Genomic DNA, 19,819 nt, shown 5'->3' with positions numbered 1-19,819 from the left:
CCATCTCCCTAAAGGGAGGTGACCAGCCCGGCCATGGGGGCTCAGGCTAGACAGTGAGGGGCAAGACGCCACAGCCCACGGGCCAGGTCACACCAGCCACCTGTTTCGGGAGGGACCCTGAGCTAAGATGGTTTTCACACTTTTAAAGGGGAAAAAAAAAAAATCAAAAGATTATTTCGTGACATAATAAACGACATGCTACTACGACATCAGTGTCCACACATAAAGTTTTCCTGGAACACAGCCAAGCCCGTTCATTTATGAACTGTCTGTAGCGGGTTTCGTCACAGAGACCTTATCAGGCCGTGAAGTCTGAAATATTTATTCTCTGGTCCTTGACAGACAAAGTGTGCCAGCCCCTGATCTAGATTCAAAGGTTTGCCTTTTGGTTCCCTACTGTGTACTACCAGAGAAAATGGATAGGAAGGGACTACTGATGGAATTACTCTCAAGGACCTTCCATATTCCCTTCATTTGTGTCCATGTTGGGGGGGAAGTCCCCTTATTCATTCCAAGTTGAACCTCTTTGCCTAAGTTTTAAATATTTTAACCATACAATCAGTTTTAGCTTGTATTCTCAATGAAAGATAAGTGTCCAATTACCTTAAACCTCAAATATATATTGGTTTAGTTTAGAAAAAGAACTAAAAAGCCAGTAAGACAGTGTTTTATTATACTGAAGCTCTTAAAAATTGATGTGTCAATAACTTATTTCATCAGGATTTAATACATTATTGAAAAGAAATCAGTAATTTTGGTGCATCGTGAGACAACTATATTCTCATTGCCATTTAGAAAGAAGTCAGAGTTTGATTTTCAAATAAATTAGCAAATAATTATTTTAAAAGGGAAAAACAGAAAGAGTAAGAAATATCAATGAATTAAAAGGCAAATGGGCCGAAAGGAAAATGATGAATTTTTCCAATGATGCTCAACAAATGTTATTTCTCTTTCTTTGACCCAAATATTCCACTTTAAAGAAGAAAATAAATATAAAATTAAATTACGTTTCCTCATCTCCAAGAATGGCACCTCCTCCATCTACCCAGTTGCTCAAATAGGAAATCTGGGCTCTGATGCACAAAGCCTCCATATCACTCATCAAATCCACCTACGCCTCCTCCCTCCCCCGCCAGCAGGGTCCCAGGTCCCACAGGTCACCATCTCCTCCAGACAATTGTCACACCTCCCATCTACGCCCTTCACTTATACTCTGGCTTTCCTCCAGTCCACACTCCACACAGCAGTCGGGAGAAAAAAAACACAAAACTTTCCAAAATGCCCTGATCCACACAGCTCCCTTGATGAAAACTCGTCAATGGTGTCCCACTGCACTTGGGAAGAGGCCCATCCCCACAAGATGGCTACAAGGCCACGTGGCCCTCCAGCCTCACCATCGCCCCCAGCCACGCTGGCTGTCCCCACCCTGACCCCAGAGCTCCCCTGTCGCCTCCAGGCCCTGGCGCTCACTGTCCCCTCTGCCTGCCAAGCCCTCCACTCGGCTACCTTTCAATCCTCCCGAAGGTCTCGGCTTCCACAGGACCTCACCTAAACCAAGTCCCCTCGGAGTCCCCAAGCTCTTCCTGCACACCCACCCCAACTTACCGTTGCTGACTCCTCATCTTCAGTCTGTCTCCTGGACCCCTGTCTTTGTGACGTTAGCCTGGTTCCCTGTACACACCCAGCACTTATCACGGTGGCTCACCTGGAGTCGCTGCTCAGAACTGTTTCTGAGGGAAGCAGGGAGAACTGCAGCCCAGGAGTCACTTCTTGCGGCTCCACCATGACACACACGGCAGCAGGCTCCACAGGTGCTCTGCTTCCTCACCTGCCTTTCAACACTGAACCCCGGACCCAGACCCCCACCCCGCCTACAGACAACGGTCACCTCCTCAGCGACCAAGCCAATAAAGCATGTCTCCAGGGCTCAGCTCCTGGACCTCCGGGACCGTCGGGAGGTCACACCTAAACCCCTGCCCCAGGTTCTCCTGAGGTCGCCCCTCGAAGGCTGACATTCTATTTCCGGTCCACTGATCCACTTCTACCTGCTCTTACACATTCGAGGTTCTGGCTGCCACCTGCAGGCGAGTCTTCCCGATTTACAATCTATCCAAGCACCGGGTGGAGAGCGCCACCTAGTGGGCCTATGGACCGCCGCGGCCAAAACTGAAGCCTCATCCCCGACTGGCTCCTCTGCCCGTCCACAGCCATCCTGCCTCTCAGGCTGGGAACCCCGAGACATCTTCCTGATCTGTCCCTGACTTCCCCATAAGACAGGCCCTCGTCAACTCTGCTTTCAGGCCTCCCGCACCCTCTTCTGTCCCCTTCGAGGCCTTCCCCCAAGCCGTGGCACCACAGCGTCTCACTGAAGACAGAAATCTAACCACGTTACCTCCGTGCTCATACCGTTCACCGGCCCCTTGACTTTTCTCCCTGGTGGAGAAAATCCCCGTCTTCCAACGGGGAGTGAGGAGGCCCTCTGACATCTGCCCCCTTCATCCACCCCGCACTTTACACTCCAGCAACACCAAGTGCTATGCCCCCATCCGCACCGCGCTGCTCTGAGAGGCCTCTCTCCACGCAGACCCTGCTCACCACTCGCCACCTCGTTAAGTTACTGTTTAGTGAGCACCTATTGCCAAGGAGGGATGGCAGCCTCCCCATTCTATAGGTGACACACGGATAAGAGAAAGACCCAAACTCTGACTCCAAGGCTGGGGTTCTCTGCACTAGACAGTGTCATTACTTGATAAAACTATAGGAATTCAACCACGGGATATCCCCTCACAACTCACAATAAGTACAACAAAGTGGGAAGAACTGTGACAACGACCCAAAGCATCTTACAGCGAACGTTCTCAACCAACTACATTATCTTCCAGTGAAGCCAAGGCAGGCCTCACAGATGTGAACTCAGGCACAACAGATCTTCTAACTTGAACCCGTTTTAACTTTGAAGCAAGATGATTTTCTTGAAACAGCTAACAGTTAAGCACCTTCAGTTTACAACACTTAGCTCTGATCTTTCTAACTAAGCCAGCCTGAGTTTCTCCATAGGTGTCTGAGACTGGATGTGGACCCTTGGCAGAAATGCACGGTCAGATCGAAGGCGGTCTTGTCCTCCGCTGGCCGCCAACGTAAGCACTGGCCCTTCCAGGCCCCACACGCCCGCCTTACCCTGTGGCGATGATGTCAGCCAGCTGAGGCGTGTTGGGTGCGATTTTGATTGAGACGGTTTCAAAGTAGAGGTGCTCCTTCTGGGCGTGGATGGTGTACGTCCCGGTTGTTATGTTCTCCAGACGGAACGAGCCATCGGCTTTTGTTTTGACTGTAAAACAAAAACAGGCCAACAAAGGATGAGACAAAAACAACTGTGTAGCCCTCATCTACACAGGGATACTCGAGACTAAAAGCTGGCATGTTTTCATAGAGTCGTTAAGAGTTTCTTTCCTTTCCACTCCTCTCTGTGAGCAAAACCCAGCCCAGGCAAACAGGCCAGGGCCCAACGTGTCTGCCCACCTTTGATCTGGTTGTTCAGGGTGACCACCGCGTCCGGGACACCCTCTCCTTCAGGTCCGTTCAAGACCCTCCCAGTGACAGAGAATCCCATGACGTGGAACACAGGCTAGAAGATGAAGAACAGGGAGGAGGCTGTCATGTGCTTGAGCCGCAGAAGCCCCCCTCACGCCCCTCACGCCGCCGCTCAGCCACCCCTGCCTACGCTGGCTTCTCCTGGTGCCCCGTGCCAGCCAGCTCCCTCCCAGCTCACCCACCCGCAGCCCCTTCCCACGTCTTGTCTTCCACTTGGTTTATGTGTCTGAGCCCTCCTCACTTGTGAGGACCAGGGCTTGGCTCTGCACTCAGCTGGGCTCCAGCCACCCTGATCTTGGGATCCTGCATGCTTTCCCCACGAGGGGCTTTCACACCAGCTGCTCCCTCAGCCTGGACTTCCTCCCACACCTGCAGAGGACAGGGGAGAGGCCGCCCCTTCTCGTCCTTCAGGTTTAGCTCAAACTGTCACCACCTCTGAGATGCTCTAACTACCCTCTCTCGGGAGCCCCTGCCTCACGCCCCAGCCAGTTACTGTCCATCACACTAACCTACTTTCTAGGCTTCAGCAAAAACCTCCCCAATATCTGGTATGTCCTTGTTTGATTTCTTCTAGTTTGTCTACCTCCCACTAGAATGTGAGCTTCATGAAGATAGGGACCTTTTCTGTCTTAGTCACCTGGTACACAGTAGGCACTCAATAAATGACTCCTGAATGAATGGATGGATGCATACATGCATGCATATATGCAACAGCATTTGAGCTCTAAGAAAATAAAATGGCTTCCTCTTTAGTCTGGTAGCTCTTCTTGAACCTTCTAAAAAGATGTGGTGAACCCACTTATTAAATTATATATTCACTCAACAATCACTTTTATTAGGCACCTACCACGTACCTGGCACTAAATCATGTGTTAGGAACACAGTAAAGAATAAGACTCAAAGGTCCCGACCTCATACAGCTTACAAGCCACTCCCTGAAATTCCATTCATGTCTGTTTAAAACCTTGCATTTGGTTGTGATCTGGGAAATGTCTTTCCCCACTCACCGGCCCTCATCCTTCTGTGCAAGCCCCTTGAAGCACTAAGGACTTGACCTTCACCTTTCCATCCCCCCTCCAGGGCACAGTGCTACAGTCAAAGGCTTTACTGAATCTTAAAAGGCAGAGTCAGAACCCCACTGAGAATGTGACCTAAAAGCTAGCTCCCACCAGTTTAAGCTACTTTAACGCAGTACTTTCTAATGTAACATTAAAAGAAAACGATTAAATTTAATTTTTTCCATAACTGTAACACTGGGTGGTCCACTCATGAAAGACTGCTGTTTTCTTTGGGGATTTGCTCTATCTAGCAAATTTTCTACAGTAACCATTTTCTACGTCTGTAATTAAAGATAGAACTGTGATGAAAAACACATTTACCATCTATTTTAGGGCCTGTATCACCCCATCCATCACCCCACCTGTCATTCCACTGTGGGCTCTGTCAGCTCTCACCTACTCAACTGGTCCCTCACTTCCACCTTACCCCCTGCAGACTCTTCTCAACATGGCAGCTGGAGGGGACACACCTCTTCTTCTGCTTAGAACCTTTCAGTGGTGCCAACTGTCACCCAGAATGGCCCACCAGTACCTGCACAACCTACCCCACCATCTCTCTGACGCTCTCTCCTCTTCTTCCCTTCTTCACTCACTCCATGCCAGCCACCCTGGCCTTTCTGGGGTTCCCTAAACCTTCTGGCCACACTCCTGCCTCAGGACCTTTGCACCTGCCATTCCGTCTTAAACACTCTTCCCACAGATGTAAGTACAGTTCATTGCCTCTTCCCCTTCAGGTTGTTACTCAAAAGTCACCTTCACCCTAAGGCCTTCCCAAGAACAACCTATGAGACCTCAACCCTATCTTAACCTTGAAACTATATAATCTCCTTTCTTGCTTTATGTTTCTAAAGAACAAAGACTTTCTCACATACTTTCTTATTTACTTATTTGTAAGTATATTGTCTCTTTCTGCCATTAGAACATGAATTCCACAAAAACAGGAACTTTTGCCTCTTTGGGTCACTGCTATATGCCCATCGCTAGAATAGTACCTAAAATATATGTCATTGACACTTGGTAAATATATTTCATTGAATGAAGTAGATGTAAATACAGTTCTGATTCTCTAAGATAAAGACATTATGTGAGAGAGGTGAAGGATCCAGTGGATCCCAGAATGAAGGGGAAGAGAGTACAACATTCTGTTTTTTCCAACACTACTTCTAGATAAACTGATTTTTTTTTTTTTTTAACACGTTTGCAACACCTGTGCCCAGGGATGGGAACTCCAACAGAGAGGCCTTACCTCAATTTTCAGGCTGTCATGTCCCACTGTAAAGTCAAGTCTAGAAGGAGCAACGTCAAAGGTAATCCTCTCCCCTCTATAGAATGGAATCTGGAAGAAAAAGTCGGTTAATTACCAAGAGCCAATAACATGATTCAACCATCAATATTAATACTCAATCCAGCAGCCCACAAATAACAAGGGGTTCAAAGCAGGCAAAGAGACACTATTAATCATAACTGTTTCAGGTTTAAAAGAGAAAGATTTGTACTATTACCAGCTGTTACTGAGGGGACAGAGTTACATCTTCAGTAACTGCTAAATAAAATGCTCATGGAACTGCAGGCCAATCATTCAGTCCTTTGATATCCAAATGGCACTGACTCTTCCTGTGATGCAAGCGTCCCAAACATAAACAGAACGGAAGTCGGCTTCACTCACCACAGTATAGCCCCCACTCGGCAACGAATAGAAGGAGAAGGAGCCGTCTTCTTTGGAGACTGCGTGGCACAAATACACCAGACTCTCATCTTGGGGTTGGAACCCGGGCACTGGGGAGATGTTGCAGCCCAGGACATCCTAGGCCAGGAGAAAAAACCCAAAATGACTTCCTTTTCCACTTACATGTTCTGATTATTATCAAATAGCCATGCTTTAAAAATACTTGTAGAAGTTTTATTTCACAAAATATATATTTCTGAAACCTAGGACATAGCAGAGGACATAGTAGAATGTAAAATCTTTACATTCAAGTTTGAAAAGTTAAAAATGGTCACCATCCTCCAGGTAAGAAACCGGAGTGGCCCAAATTCACACAGCTGGTCAGAGGCAGAGCTGGGATTTGTCTGAACTTGGGTCTGTTTGATTTCAAAGCCAGTGCACCTTCCACTGAATTCCACTGCGTCCCAGGGCAGACATTCAATTTCTTGTGAGTCAACAGAGAAACACAAGGTTCTTAAATGCTGAAACTATAAATCAACCTTGACCTGCATTTAATTTTTTATTTAATTTTTTTTTAATTGAAGTATAGTTCGTTTACAATGTTGAGTTAGTTTCTGGTATACAGCAAAGTGATTCAGTTACACACATATATATTCTTTTTCAGATTCTTTTACCATTACAGCTTATTACAAGATATTGAATATAGTGCCCTGTGCTACACAGTAGAACCCTGCTGTTTACCTATTTTATATGTAGTGGTGTGTGTATCTGTTAATCCCAAGCTCCTAAATTATCCCTCCCCACCTCCCGCTTTCCCCTTTGGTAACCGTACGTTTGTCTTCTACTCTGAGACTGTTCTGCATTTTAAACTGTGTATTCTTAGTCTGCGATCCCCCGTGCCCCCAGCCCTGCCCACAATCTCTCTTGTTCTTCACTCTTCTTTGCTTACCTCTTTGGTTACTAAAGAAGAGAAGAGAAGAAACTTCACCCCTTTCATGGGTTCCCCGTCACTGCGGACAGAGCCAGACACGTTGTAGCCAGCCACTATGAGGGGGCCCGCGGCATTGGCGTTGGAGGTCGTTACTCGTACAGTCGTGCTCGCCTACAAGAGAAGATGTCAACTTCCAAAAGAATAAACACAAAGCGTTTAACAACACGAGGACATGCCGACACTAAAATATTAACTGGGGGGAAGCAACATACAAAATTGCACGTGTACCATAACAACTGTTTTTTAATTCGCAAAATGAAGTGAAGGAAACTGTGGCAAAATGGAGATGATGGTGATTTCGTCTAGATGGTAACAATTCACCTTTTTTTACAGGTTTCCACCTTCCAGATTTTCCACTTCCACTCCTTTATGCTCTTCTGTATGTTCCAATTTTTTTTTAATGAACATGCTTTGTTTTTTTCCATGTTTAATGGTATGTATGTGTGTATTTTTAAACTCTCTGTCAAAGTATAATTCACATGGGGAACACTGCACACAGTCTCAGCGTCCAGCACAGTGATTTTCCCAAACTCACCATGCATCCAACACCCAGACACAGAACAGAACCAGCACCCTAGAAGCCCCCCTCATGCTCATTTCCAGTCACTACTCCCCCAAAGGGCAAGGATTATCCTGACTTTTAACAGCCTGCTTTACTTTAAAACACAATTTTACATGAATAAACTCAAATTCCTTTATGTATACAATTAACAAACAATGCAAACCTTAAAATGTATTCTATTTATAATGTGTAAGCTATGGAGTTTTAAATGAAACATTTTTCAGTGTTGCCCAGAAGAGAAAAATCCTGAAAACAAAGTCATAAACAGAAGACAGACATATCTAGGTGTGAAACTATATCATCAATTATAAATGCGTAAAACTTACAAGGTAAAAACTGAGATACTGATGCTTCTTTAGCAAAAAAATGAGACGCAGCCTCAAAACTAATATAAAAACTAACTTGTCAAAATGTTCTTTAAGTCTTAACTTCAATTTGTTTCTTCACAGTTATTACAGAACCTCGTTTAGTATTTTTCCTTTTTTGATCTTTTATTATAAACTATTTCAGTCAAACACAAAACAGATATAGGAATCTATACCAAAGAACACCTATATAAGTTCCAACCAGCTAAAGAATAAAAGAGAAGAAATACAATCCTAGACCCTTGCAGATGCCCACGTCCCCTTCCTCCCTCCCTCTACAAACATCAGTACCATAATGAATATACTGTTTGCCATTCCCATCTTTATAATTTTCTACATGTGAATGTATCCATAAGTGGTATTACCATAAGTGTTTTTAATGACTATATAAACGGTATCATATTTCCTTATCCTTCAGCAATTTGCCTTTTCCCTTCAACTTTATGCTTTTAAGCACAGTCATATTGATATGCATAGCTCTGGTTCATTCATTATTGCTGACATACAGAATTCTATTGTGTGATGAAACCACAATCCATTCTCCTCTTAATGGACATTTGGGTTGTTTATAGTATTCTGCTACTACAAACAAGGCTGCAATAAACATTCTTATACATTCTCCTTGGGCACATGTACAAGAGTTTCTAAATTTTTAAGTATATTTATAGATTGTTGTTACAGACTAAAAAAAGAACAATAAAATAATCTCATCGGGTCCTTCTGGTGTTGATTTAGCTTAAAATAGCTACAGTTAATAACAGACCAATTTCACAGCAGGATGACAATGTTGTTACCTAAAACTGAAACCAATATAAGCAACATCTGCTACACGGAGGGAGTTTTCCTGTATAAGTACCACCAAACTAAACAGCAGCACCACTGTTTTTTTCCATCGACTTCTAGAAAAACCATAAAATCATTTCATATCTGGAATTGAAAACCTCTAAATTTGTCCCCAAACCAGCACACTGTTGGCATGGCCATCGACATAACTGAAATAAATGCTCACCTCTTTCAATGGCCAGGTTGGATGAGTTGCAAGGATTTCGTAATCTCCAGGAAGAACTTTAAAAAACGCAAACCTAAGAAATACAAAATACCACTTCACTTTCTCCCAACAACCCGAGCACTTCTAATTTTAGGACAATGATTGGAAGCATAAGAAAATAATGTCTGAGTTATCACGAATTTGCCCTTAGCCAGTTAAATGAGCATAAATGAAATTCAATCCTTCGCTGTACAAATCCTCATCAGACAACACTTACAGGGCACTGGCTGTGTGCAAGGAGAGGGGTTCATGTGCTAATGAGAAGGAAGGCTGATGTTTCCCTTAACCCCAGAAATTTCTGGCCTAAAAACCAGTCCCTGTGGTTCAACAAGGATCAGTCACAGAACATTCAAGTGTGTGTTGACAGAGTCAGAGGCATGAACAGGAGAGAAGGGACGCATCCAAAGCAGAAGAAGTGGGAAGGGACGAGAGGTGGGTAAAGAACAGGGGGGACAGACCCGATAGGCTGAGACGGACACTTACACACGATGACACTAAGCGTTAGGGGAGGGCAGGTGACAATGAGCTTGACTCCTACCCCAGAGTTTATTAAGACCTGTTATCAGACACAAATAGAAGCCAATCTGGGTTCTTGCACAAAGCAACTGTGATGAAACCAGAAGCTGACAAAGATTATTCTAGCAGCTGTGAACAAACCAAGACCAGAGTGGGATGAGCTGAGGATGGAAGCACTACTACCAGGATTCTGACACATTTAGCCCTTTAGATTTGCAAAGCATCGGACCATGAAAGGACTAATTCCAGCGACGTGAACTCCAAAAATTTCATGCAATTTCTTCTGTGGTGGTTATTTTATTACATCCAATGTTGCCTATAATAACTGGATAGAGCTTGGAAATCACTTTGCTACAAAAGAGTTGACACTGCCACTGGATTTTGGCCTGGGTAAGATTCAGCCTCTACTTCACGTTCATAGCATCCCAGTTCTGCACGTTACTGTCAGTTTAGTTAGTGCACAGGAAAGAGATTTGGAAAGTGATTCGGAAAGTTCAAGGCACTTTTCCCAGCACGGTCAGCAGCAAATTACTGAAACTAGAGAAAATGAAAGTCCCACAGTCAACCCCCTCCTCTGATCCTCTACAGATCAGGGGAGGGGGCTGGAGAGGCATCAATAAGTATTTTTCAAAACTGAAATATAATTTCAACAATCATCATTTAAAAAGTGGATGATAGGGCTTCCCTGGTGGCACAGTGGTTGAGAGTCCGCCTGCCGATGCAGGGGACATGGGTTCGGGCCCCTGTCTGGGAGGATCCCGCATGCCGTGGAGCGGCTGGGCCCGTGAGCCATGGCCGCTGAGCCTGCGCGTCCGGAGCCTGTGCTCCGCAATGGGAGAGGCCACAACAGTGAGAGGCCCGCGTACCGCAAAAAAAAAAAAAAAAAAAAAAAAAATTGGATGATGTACTGACAGACTCATTACAAACTTCTATTTTGCAGTTTAGTCATATTTGCGTATTGAAGTAGTCAGTGGTGATTTGCGTGCTTTCAACACTATCAGGTGGAACTATTCTGATATTAATCTTGGCACATCTATTAACAGTTACAACTCAACGATATAAATCCATTACATAAATGCTTTAAAGTTGACTCAGCAAGGTTAATTAAATAGTCATTAGTTCCAACTACAAAATGATTGTGATGTAATAGTGATAAAATGATTTTTAAAAATCGTAATTGAGCTAATCTGTATTGAGCTAAATTATTAAGCACATATTCTGTGCCAGACAGTTTGAAACGATGTAATTTAATCTTCTCAATAACCTTAAGAGGTAGGTTCCATGATTATCCTCATTTATAAATGAGGAAACCAAGGCACAGAGGCGTCAAGTAACTTGCTCCGGGGCAGAAAGCTAGCAAATGGGGGAATCAGGATTCAAACCCTGGCTGTTGGGCTCCAGAGCCAGTCCCAACCATTAAATGAAGGCCTACCATGTGCCAGGCCCTGCAGCATGTGCTTTATTTATCTCATATTTAATCACTGCATCAATGTTAGATGTAATGCGTCAAATGACTTCCATTTTACAGATGAGGAACTTGAGGCCCTGAGGGGCAGGAACCTGTCTGAAGTTAAGAGGCCGAAACAGGATTTGAACCCAGGTCTCCCTAAATCCAAAGCTCCCCCCACATCAGGGCCCAGCTCTAGCCTCGGGGCAGGGTGTGACATGCATGACTCACTTTCCTCCCGGCTGTGTGACTGTGGACTGGATCTTTGCTTCTGTGCCTGTGTTTCTCAGAGACACTTGAACTCCTGCGGGCCCCAGGGGCTGCCCTTTGCTGAGAACCTGCCGTGGAGAAGAGGGGTTAGGAGCCACCCGGCAGCAACGTTCTCTCCCAACTGCACTGTCCATCCTGCTCCTGCTCCCACACGAAGCCCATGACCTTCTTTGGCCCAAGTTTCCTTGGAAAAGATGGTAGAGATTGTGGATACCCTTCCCAGGGAGGCCTAGGGACAGGGAGAGGGAACAGCGACAGTAAAATGACACTTTGTTTCATTGACTCTAAGACACCTTCAATTAAAGATGCACAATTATTTTACAAACCACTGCGAAAGAATAAATACCCAGGGTCCCCATCTCTAACAAGAAACCCACACAAAAAGCAGGGACCAAAGGCCCTCACTCTCAGGGTCAAGGGAAAGGAGAATAAACCCACCATGAAGAAAAGGAAGGCAATAAATATGTGCATCTCAACCGTGGTGCTGGGTGCAGGGAGGGGGAACTCTCCCCTGAGAACCTGTCCCTCTAAAAAGCCATCTTGGCATCTATACTCAGACAGGGGAGTGACCAGCAACCGAGACCCGGCCCCTAAAAACACCCGCTACATTTTACATGTAATTTCATTGAGCTCCCAGGCCCTCTTGAAGCTTATCGGTGGGTCCCTTGTGGGCTCAAAGCCCCCAGTTTAAAAACATCTTGCTTTTTTAAAGGTAAGAGAAGACCAGGTATGTACCACAGAGCAAACGTGACAAATGCCAAACCTTTCCATTCACGGAGAAGCCCGTGAACACGAAGTTAACGTCCCCGCCCTTCGTGCAGATGTCGCTCACACCATCCACGTAGAGCTCCACGGTGGTTGGCTCTGCCCAATGACAGGGGGAGGGGGGAACAGGGTACAGGACACAAGAGCAAGCTGAGTTCTGGGACAGGATGAAACTGTCTGCGTAAAACACATTGAACTGCTTAACTTTCACTGTATTCACTTTTGAACCACTCACATGGCTTAAAATCCGAAGGCACAAGGAGGTACACAGGGAAAAGTCTCCTTCCCACCCCTACATCCTGACACCCACTCCCCCACCCCAAAGGGAACCAGAGTTTACAGTATAATATACTTTTGTAACAGTTTTACAGCTCAGCTGTATCTCAGAGTCCCATGGAAAATCCAGTGAGTGCCAAAGAGTTTTATTACTGAACGCCCATCACAGACCAGGCACTGAGCTAACCAAGTACTCTTAATCCTGACAACTATCTTAGAGGTAGATAGTAACATCTGCAGCTGATTGAGAGGTAAAGTGGGGCACAGGAAGGTTAAACAATCTCCTAAAATCACAGAGCTTGTGAGGGACAGAGCCCAAATTCAACCCCAAAAGTCTGGCTCTACATCTGTCTCCTGACCAAGTACAGGAGTTCAGCCACGTTATACCAGGACTGTAAACTCCAATGTCCATAGTAACCCGGTGGATTAGAGGTCAGCAGACTGGCCAAGTGTGGACTGCAGCTAATGGAAAAAGGGGGACAGCTTCTACCAACTACTGCCACGTGACCCAGTGCTGCCCAAGCTTCCACCTTCTCAAGAACTGGAAATCTGGATTTTATGTGCTGTGTCCTGATTTTTCAATATTAGCAACTAAGTCAGATTAAAAAAAACTGAAGAGTTCATCATAATAGGGGTTAAAGTTGAGTTTTTAAAAGGTTCAGAAGACTGTGAAATGAGAAGCAGAGGAAAAAATGGACCAGTCAAGAGAATTTCTGGTAAAATGAAGAATGACGCACATACACAGCGGAAAGTACCAGTGAAAAATGGACAAAACCTTGAACAGGCAGCTCACAAAAAGAGGAGATCCAAATGGCCAGGAAACATGAAAAAGTGCTCAATCTCATGGACCATCAGGAAATGCAAATCCAAAGCACAATGCGAGGCCACCGCTCCACCACCAGGACAGCTAAGATGAAAGAGACTGACAGCCAGTGCTGGTGAGGATGTGGAGGTCTGAACTCTTACACACGGCTGGTAGAGCAAAGTTTTGCGACATCTACCTTGGCTGTCCAGCAATCTCTACTAGGGCTGAACACGTAAAAAGTCTATAGCCCAGCAATTCCACCCTGGTATATATTCAACAGAAATGTAGACATGTGTGCCCACAAGATATGTACAAGGATGTTCGCAGGAGCACTGCTCCTAGTGGCCAAAACTGGGGCGCAACCCAAATGTCCACCAACAGCGGAGGGGGTAAATCACTTGATATTCACACAGCAGAATGAACTAATATACTAACACATAATAACACATAATAAGGATGAATTCTGTGAAAATTGTCAAGAGAGAGAAACCAGGCACAAAAACGTACCGTGTGATTCTGTTTACATGAAGTTCAAAACAGACAAAATAATCTATAATTTTAGGCGGGCAGCGCAATTAGCAAGTGCCTGGGATGGGGCACTTCTGGGTGCTGGTCAGGTTCTGTCTTGTCATCTAAGTGGTGGTTACGTGACTGTGTTCGTTTTGTGAAAATTCATCCCCTGATATCCCTGTGATGAGTACAATTTTTGGAAAGTATGCTATAATTTAATTTAAAAACTTATTAAAAAGTAAAAGAACTGACAAGAAGGGAGGGGATTCAAACAACACTCCTGCAAGCCACCGATCTGTGACCTCTCTGGCCGATTTGTCGTCTCTCTGGCCATGGGTTGGCTTTGACTCCCCTCTGCTTTTCTGGACCACACCAGCCAGGCACCCCCGGCCGTGAACCAAGAAGGCGCTTGTCTTCCAGATGAGAGTTGGCTGTCACTGCCACTGTGACAGCAGGGACTCAGTTCTTCCCCCTCTAACTCACAGGCAGGCCTGGTAGGAAAAACTGGGCCCTCCACGTCTCCCCTCCAAGCTACAGAACTGGGGTCACACACGCTCTACCGAAACGTCAAGGCTCTGCTCTCCAAAGACACCAGCTACGTCACAGCAGAACCCCTTCTTCTGATCCAGCCCACTCACGCTCCTCCGACTTTGCTAAAAGACAGTCACCTCAGGAAAGTCTGGAGCTTCTGTTTGTACGTGTGCGGAAAGACTGCTTTTAAGTGTTTACTAATTAATTGCCAAATGTGCCAGCGATTCTGAACACATAAATACACTGGTCCATTAATCCTCCAGTAGCCTGTGAGGCAGGTACTACTACTCTCCTGACCCCTAGTGAGAAGACAGACGCCGATGCAGCGGAAGTAACTCGTCCAAGGTCGTCACGGAGCTGGTAAGACCCAAGGTTGTCAGATCCTCTGATCTCTTAAGAGAAGTAAATCTGGATTTTTATGTCAAGTCTCACAATGTTTAATGTTGCCATTAATTCACTGAAAAAAATTTTTTGAAAACACTGAGAGGGCTAAGAAAGAAGCCATCCTGGAAGAGGAACAAAGTCCCCACTCCTGACCTCTATATTTATCAAGTTCTACTGGCACTTAATGAACGAAGCTGCTAAAGTGGAGTTTTCTGAGAGGTACAAGAAAAGATGCCTACTTTAAGAAACATGACAGAAAATCTTAAGGTAGGTCTAAAGTAAATCCAATCTACTCTAAAGTAATAGGGGCATGGCGGTTAAAAAAAGAAACAAAAATCCCTCTTCCACACTAGAAAGGAATCCTTACTATTTTAACAATCTATGCACTCTATCAATTTAAATTAATATTCAGCACATAACCTAATCCTTTACAGAGTATACCTGGTTATTTGTTAACTTACCAAAACTCCACCCTAAAGGAGGCTCAATCTTCAGAATGAAATCTCCCTACAAGGAGAAAAAAAAAAAATCACTGCAAGGGACTAAGAACTGATGACTATTCAGCTAGTTTAATTTAGTTTAGTGCTAGCCTATTATCTAGAATTTTCACACCTGAAATGGAATTCCAAGCATAAACTTTGTACTTGTAAATGGTAGTGAGCTCTTGATTCCCTTCATGTGCTGCAATCTCAACCCCCCAACCTCCCATTTAACCCATCAAAGAGTTACAAAGACTCTGTATTCAGCTGCTCTTGGTCTTTTGATTCCACACATTCTATTAATCCCATCTCCTGTTAACCCCTCATATGACTAAGGTTGCCAGGGTCAGCCAGATCTTCAGGAACTAAAGTCACTTCTTAAAACTAGATTTTACATATACCCTTGAGTGAAGGGTTCCTTGAGAATGTTTTAATAGTTTAAAAAAACAAAACAAAAACAGATTTCAAGACCCAACTAGTCTACCTCTAGAAATCAATCTTATGTATTGTGCATAAAGATGTAAGTTCAAGAATATTTATTGCTGTGTGGTTAGTAATAATAATTTTTAAAGCTGGGAAAAAGCCTCTGTGTCTATAGAGAAATTGGGAATAAATTAGCTTGGCCTGCCTCTGACATGTGTGCAGCCATTAAAAGGAAGGTCCATACATGCTGATGTCCAAAAGCGTGCCAAAACATCACCACAGGGAAAAAAAAAGCACATTGCAGGACAATGCCTAGTGTTTGAGTCCATTTGTATTTTTTTTAATCAAAAGCAAAACTACACAGTATATTAACTACTTTTGCAACTTCCTGTGAATCTGTATTTCCAAATAGAAAGTTAAAATGTGGGGAGAATGAGGGGTGGGAGAACGGGTATGCATGGATACCCATCTATGTGCACATGTGTTTGTGCATCTGCATATATGTACATGCATGTATATTCATGGACATCTGTACAACTCTAAATACAGAGAAAGCCATCTGCTAGGATACACACTGAAACTTTTATCAGAGGTTATCACTACAGAGGGAGGGGGGTTTGGGGGATAAAATTTACTTCATATACTTCTAAACATCTTGATTTTTTTCACAAAGCTCATGAACTCACATATTACTTGTATAATTCATTTTAATGATATTTTAAGCTGCTTGCAAGTAAAGGGTTCTATTAAATCAGGGTTTCTCAGCCTTGGCACTGGTGACATTTGGTCTGTCCCATACAGCATGGCAGGATGTTTAGCTCTATTCCTGGCCTCCACTGACAAGATAACTGCACTACTCTCCCTCCCTCACAGTTGTAACAACAAAAAATGTCTCCAGACGTTGCCAAATGTCCCTGGAGACACTGAGAACCACTGCATTCAATCAAACCAGTTCATAAGCTTGGCCAGAATTTGGCCAGAATTACCATACTCCACTTACAACTTACAAAACATGAGTATCTGCACATGTGGGAAAGCCACTCTCCCAGTTAGCACAGCCCTGTGGGTTACATTGACAACTTCCCATCGTAAAAGACTAAAGTACTCTCCCCTCTTACCTTATCATACAAGGGGATCATAAAGTAACCATTGTTAGGGGCACAGTCTGTCTGGTATTTCAAAGTCCCATGCTTGGTGTACAACTTTATCTAGAAAGGAAGGAAAGAAAAGAGAAGTCATAATATCACTGTTGAGAATTAGCTACATATAATGCACCTGAATGCATTCAGTCAAAATGCATTTGCTGAGGACCTACCATATGAAGTTACTAACACTAGGCATTAGGACAGAGGGAAATAAGACAAGTATCCCCAAAATAATGTGATTTGATATTTTTCAGGTTAGAAACTATGTCCCAAAGTCATATTTTTTCAATGCTTTTCAGTTTATTTTAGTGTCTGTCTCTACGCTGTTTCTGGGTCTAAAATAAATTTTCAAATTTTGCTGTTAGTAAGGGGCTTGTTAAAATGCAATTCCTGTGGTGGGTTGGATTGGAAGTTTGGGACTAGCAGATGCAAGCTATTATATATAGAATGGATAAACAACAGGTTTATCCAGGGATCTAGTTTCAATATCCTGTAATAAACCTTAATGGAAAAGAATATGAAAAAGTATATGTATAACTAAATCACTTTGCTGTACACCAGGAACTAAACGCAACACTGGAAATCAACTATACTTCAATTTTTTGTAAAGTACCTTAAAAAAAATGCAATTTCTGAGCCCCACATCTGTTTCTAAAATAGAAGGTCTGGGGTGAGGGCCAGGCATCTGTATTATTTGACCCAAAGAGTCCCAATGCTTGGAGTGACATCCATCTAGAAACTTTTAATGTTAATAATCTGTAACTATGATAACAGAATTGGGTCACACCCGCTAAGAAGATGTATAAAGCAGCAGACTCAGAACACGTGCACTTAGGAAAGGAACACAGTGAAATTACGTACACACTGCAGGCTCCCTGTGGGCAGTGACCACGACTTACATTCCATGGCACCTGGGTCAGTGTCTTATTTAGTGTAAGTACTCAATAAATATTCAAACTTGTTCACAGGCCATAAAGAAATTCAGATGCATGCACTTAAAGCAGGGACTGAAAATCCGGCTGTCCAGAGGGGCCATGGAAGTCCTATCAAGGGGCATTCACCTAAAGAGAGACAGATCGCTACTTAACCCAAGCCAAGTTTTGCAGCCCAAAGATCAGCTGGTTTTCCAGAGAAATCAGGAATGCAGTTTTTAATGTGAAATCTCCTGATTGTTAAAGAATTAGCAACCAATATAGTTTTTCTTTTTTAGGGATTTCTGTCTGCTCTGTTCACTGAACTGAATATCCCCACCAGACACAAGGCTTCTGAACATGCCGGGGCTCACTCAACAGTTACTGACCGAATGAATATGATGGAAAAACACCCAGAAGGGAAGAGAGCTGGAGAAGAGTGCAGGTAGTTTTATTGGGACACAGAAAACACAATCAAGAAATGATTGTGAAATATCTTATTTCTTTCATAAAGCACAGGTCAGCGCACAGAATGGCAATATACATTACACATATGAAACACTTCATTTCACAATCAGAAATTAAGAAAGAATGAGTGTCTCGGACCACCTGGACAGGCAGCCCTAGAGCTCAGGGAACACATTTCATACTAGGTCACAAAACCTGCCCTCTGCTCTCAAGGTCACTATTAGTGTTTGGGGTGGGAGTGCCCCTTACTGCCTTCACTCTCCTCCTGGAGCCCCAGGAAACTACAAGTTGCAAAGCCTTTCCAGGTGGCTTCTGGAATGTCCTGTGCCCACAACCCAGGAGGTGGCATGGGCACCAAGAGATCCTAGAAGCCCTGCCACTGTCAGTGGGTAGATTCATTAAACGCCTGACATCTTAGGACCAATCGTCTTGAAGATCATGACTGATTAAAATACAGGATGCTGGGTTCTGCTGCCTCTCACCCAACACCATCTTACAGGAATAAAAATTGGGACTTGGAGCAAGGCCAGGTCAAAGAGCTAGTGGGATGTGAATCTACTTCCTACCCCTCCCCCAATCCTCAGTAACCTACTTTGTAGAACACACCGGTCCAACCCTTCCCCGCAGCCCTCCAGCTACCAGCACAGAAGCAGCTCAATGTGCTTTCAGACAGACAGCCTTTGGGGTCTTAGTCCCCACTCCCTTCTCTTTTTCAGCCACTTCCTTTTTTCTCTCCCAAATTCCCTTTTCTGCCCCATCATCAGTACCCTCCTGAAACAGAGGCCAGCCCTCCCTCGGGTCCCTTCCCATCTGTCCTGCAAGTGACTTTCTATCCCTACCTCCATCTATCTCTCTTCTTCTTCACAAGCTTTCTGGGTCATAATTCCACTAGGCTAATAATCATCTAACTGAACAGGGCTTTGCAACTTAATAAAAAGACTTCCGCACAAATCTCTAGTGTAATTCCAATAACTACCCAGTACAGGCAGCTGACAACTCTCCATTTTCAGAGGAAAAGGGGTCCCATGGGGGAAACCAGGGAAATTAAAAATACAGTTTCCCAGCCCCAGAGATGCCAAGAGAGATCTACTGGGTCAGGATCTCTGGGATGGGAATCCATGCTCTTTAGAGATAGTGGAGACCCAAGGAGAGCGGCGCCTTTAAAAAGGAAAGGACTCCCAGAGTGGGGGGCTGGTGGCAACTGCCTGGTGTCAGAGGCGAGGCCACCGCGGCTCAGAGAGGTTGAGCAATTGGCCCGGGGTCACACAGCGAGGTCCGGGCCGCGGGGCGGGCGCTCACCTCGATGAGCGAGTAGTTGATCTCCACGTCCGACTTGACGAAGCCCCCGCAGCCCACCACGATGTCCTCGGAGCCGCGCGCCGGCCCCACGCCGCTCAGCAGCAGCACCACGGTGGCGACCACCACCACCGACCCCGGCGGCCCCACGCCCCGGCGCTCCCGCATGGCCCTGCCTCTGCTGCCAGACCCTCCGCAGGCCTCCAGGTCCCGCCCCTCAAACCGCACGCGGCCCGCAGCTTCCTCCTCCGCGGGCGGCTGACAGCCCAGTCCCCGCCCCCCCAACGCGCGTGCGCGTGCGCGATCCGGCCC

General features: G+C 45.0%; 1 protein-coding gene across 3 annotated transcripts in view; it reads right to left on the bottom strand.

Annotated features, from left to right (window-relative positions):
- Positions 1-19,819, bottom strand: part of LOC131741399 (BOS complex subunit NOMO1) — a 51,388-nt gene extending 31,569 nt beyond the window's left edge. For 2 of the 3 annotated variants that reach the window (XM_059038302.2, XM_067013087.1), the window contains exons 1-11: positions 19,511-19,819; positions 16,806-16,895; positions 15,247-15,292; positions 12,278-12,378; positions 11,476-11,582; positions 9,243-9,315; positions 7,265-7,417; positions 6,316-6,453; positions 5,896-5,985; positions 3,520-3,625; positions 3,178-3,328 (exon numbers count right to left, since the gene is read on the bottom strand). In XM_059038302.2, coding sequence (XP_058894285.1) covers positions 3,178-3,328; positions 3,520-3,625; positions 5,896-5,985; positions 6,316-6,453; positions 7,265-7,417; positions 9,243-9,315; positions 11,476-11,582; positions 12,278-12,378; positions 15,247-15,292; positions 16,806-16,895; positions 19,511-19,675 — 1,220 coding nt within the window. In that variant the 5' untranslated portion in view covers positions 19,676-19,819. The remainder of the gene's footprint in view (positions 1-3,177; positions 3,329-3,519; positions 3,626-5,895; positions 5,986-6,315; positions 6,454-7,264; positions 7,418-9,242; positions 9,316-11,475; positions 11,583-12,277; positions 12,379-15,246; positions 15,293-16,805; positions 16,896-19,510) is intronic. The other variant, XM_059038301.2, reaches the window with a different exon arrangement.

Source organism: Kogia breviceps, chromosome 14, assembly GCF_026419965.1.
Source record: "Kogia breviceps isolate mKogBre1 chromosome 14, mKogBre1 haplotype 1, whole genome shotgun sequence".
Lineage (NCBI taxonomy): Eukaryota > Metazoa > Chordata > Mammalia > Artiodactyla > Physeteridae > Kogia > Kogia breviceps.
This window is presented reverse-complemented; position numbering and strand designations above follow the sequence as displayed.